A 1,938-nucleotide genomic window follows, 5' to 3' on the forward strand; every position below is an offset into this window, starting at 1 on the left:
ATGGTGCACTACTGGCCCTTCACACAGCTCCCACTTGGGGCTCTGTTGGAGGATTGTGTGTTTCGAGAGCTCATCTTAAAGGCTGCACTCGATGGCCTTGACATCCTGCTTGCCCAGAATGCTCAGCACAGGAGATGCAAACTGAAAGTGTTGGATTTACAGCTGCACACTGGCACCAACTTCTGGAATGTCTTGGCTGGAGCCCCATCTAATGACTCTGTGATGTCATCAGAAGAGCCTGAGGACACACCCCGCAGAATTCAGATGGAAAAAGGACCCCATTCCAGATCAGGAGGGAAGCACCAGCCCCTGACCTCCGTGGAGGTGCTCACAGACCTGTGGTTTGAGGAAGCTACCTCAGATGTACTGCTCACCTTCCTGATTGAAAGGGTCAAGCAGAAGAAGGCCCTGCCAACGCTGTGCTGCAGGAAGGTGGCATTTCTTGGACCTCTCCCACAACTTCACATTCTTGGGGACATCGTGAAGATGGTGCAGCTGGACTCTGTCCAGGAGGTGGAAATTCATGGCAAATGGGACCTGCACAGCCTCAACTGGTTTGCTCCTTACTTGGCACAGATGGGTCACCTGCAGACCCTCTTTCTCTCTGGAGTCATCTTGGGTTGCAAGGACTTCGGCAAAGACTGTAACATGGAGCAACTCCTTGCCCAATTCACCTCTCAGCTCCTCAATCTGCATCAGCTCCAGCACCTCTTCCTGGACTCTGCCTGCCTGCCCAGGGGCTGCCTCATCCGGCTGCTCACACGCTTGCCATCTCCCTTGCTGACCCTCAGCCTGACTGATTGTGTGCTTTTGGACGAGGACTTGACTTACCTGTCTTTATGCCCCTGTACCAGCCGCCTAAGGACCCTGGTATTTTGTGGTGTATTCAGGCCTAGATCAAGTTATGCATTCCTTCCGGGTCTGCTAGAGATTGTCTCCACCACCCTTATGCACCTGAACTTAGCTGGCTGTGGGATCCAGGACCCTGACCTCAGGGCCTTGCAGAATGCACTGGGCCGCTGCTCCCAGCTGGTCACCTTGATGTTATGTGGAAACCCCGTGTCCTGGGATGTTCTGCAGGAGCTGCTGCAGCACACCCCCCCTTTGTGCAAGTTCTTGGAGCTCCCTGTCCCACTGCATTGCTACGTGGGCCCCCAAGGAAAGCTGGACTTGGAAGCTCTCCTCCCTGTCATGTATAATTTGATGGTGATCCTGATGCCCAACGGGGTCAATTCTGTAGAATTCTGTAACCACAGAGGTACTAACAGATCATTGCATGCCATCCTCATCCAAATGGACAGCTGATTCCATCATCTCCTTCATGCTATCTTGTCAGTCCAAAACGTCCAGCTGTGGGTGCCTTACCCCATATGTAAAGCGTTCATGTTCCCTATGCCTAAGTGATTTCTTCTTGAGGTACACGAGGATCACGAATCTTCTCTGTGATAAAGTCGCCTTCAGATGTGAAGATTTCAGGATGCATCAGATATCACCCTCACCCAAGTCCACCCTCACTTGCTTCACACCTGCCTTGTAGAAGGCATTGAAAGAAAGATTCCAGCAGACTGGATGCTGACCCCCCTCAATAAAGGATGACAGGACGGCACCATGTTTTTGGAATTGAAGGTCTGGCCTTGGCCTCCTTCTCGATTCAGTGCAACCTGGATTCCACGACCTAGCAAACTCTCCAAGAAATTCAGGAACATCCCTTGTCGAGAAGAGACCAGCCTCTTTCCTTCCAACCAACTGAAACCCATTGTTCAAAGACACGTGTAAATTTCTGTACACTGCGTTCAAATAAACATCTCTCCGTAAAGCCATTCATTGTGGCATTGATTTCTCTTTCAGGTTTACTGAACATTAATTATTCATGACATGGTTTGAGGTTGCACACTGAGCAGAAGTGGGCATCCACATTTGGGGGTACTGGTCTCCCTT

General features: G+C 51.0%; 1 protein-coding gene across 1 annotated transcript; it reads left to right on the forward strand.

The window, feature by feature from the left end:
- Nucleotides 1-1,305, forward strand: LOC142434803 (melanoma antigen preferentially expressed in tumors-like). The gene has a single exon (XM_075539398.1). It carries the CDS (start codon nt 1-3, stop codon nt 1,303-1,305), a length of 1,305 nt encoding a protein of 434 aa, XP_075395513.1.
- The last annotated feature ends 633 nt before the right edge of the window (nt 1,306-1,938 follow it).

This window comes from Tenrec ecaudatus, chromosome X, assembly GCF_050624435.1.
Source record: "Tenrec ecaudatus isolate mTenEca1 chromosome X, mTenEca1.hap1, whole genome shotgun sequence".
NCBI classification, from domain to species: Eukaryota; Metazoa; Chordata; class Mammalia; order Afrosoricida; family Tenrecidae; genus Tenrec; species Tenrec ecaudatus.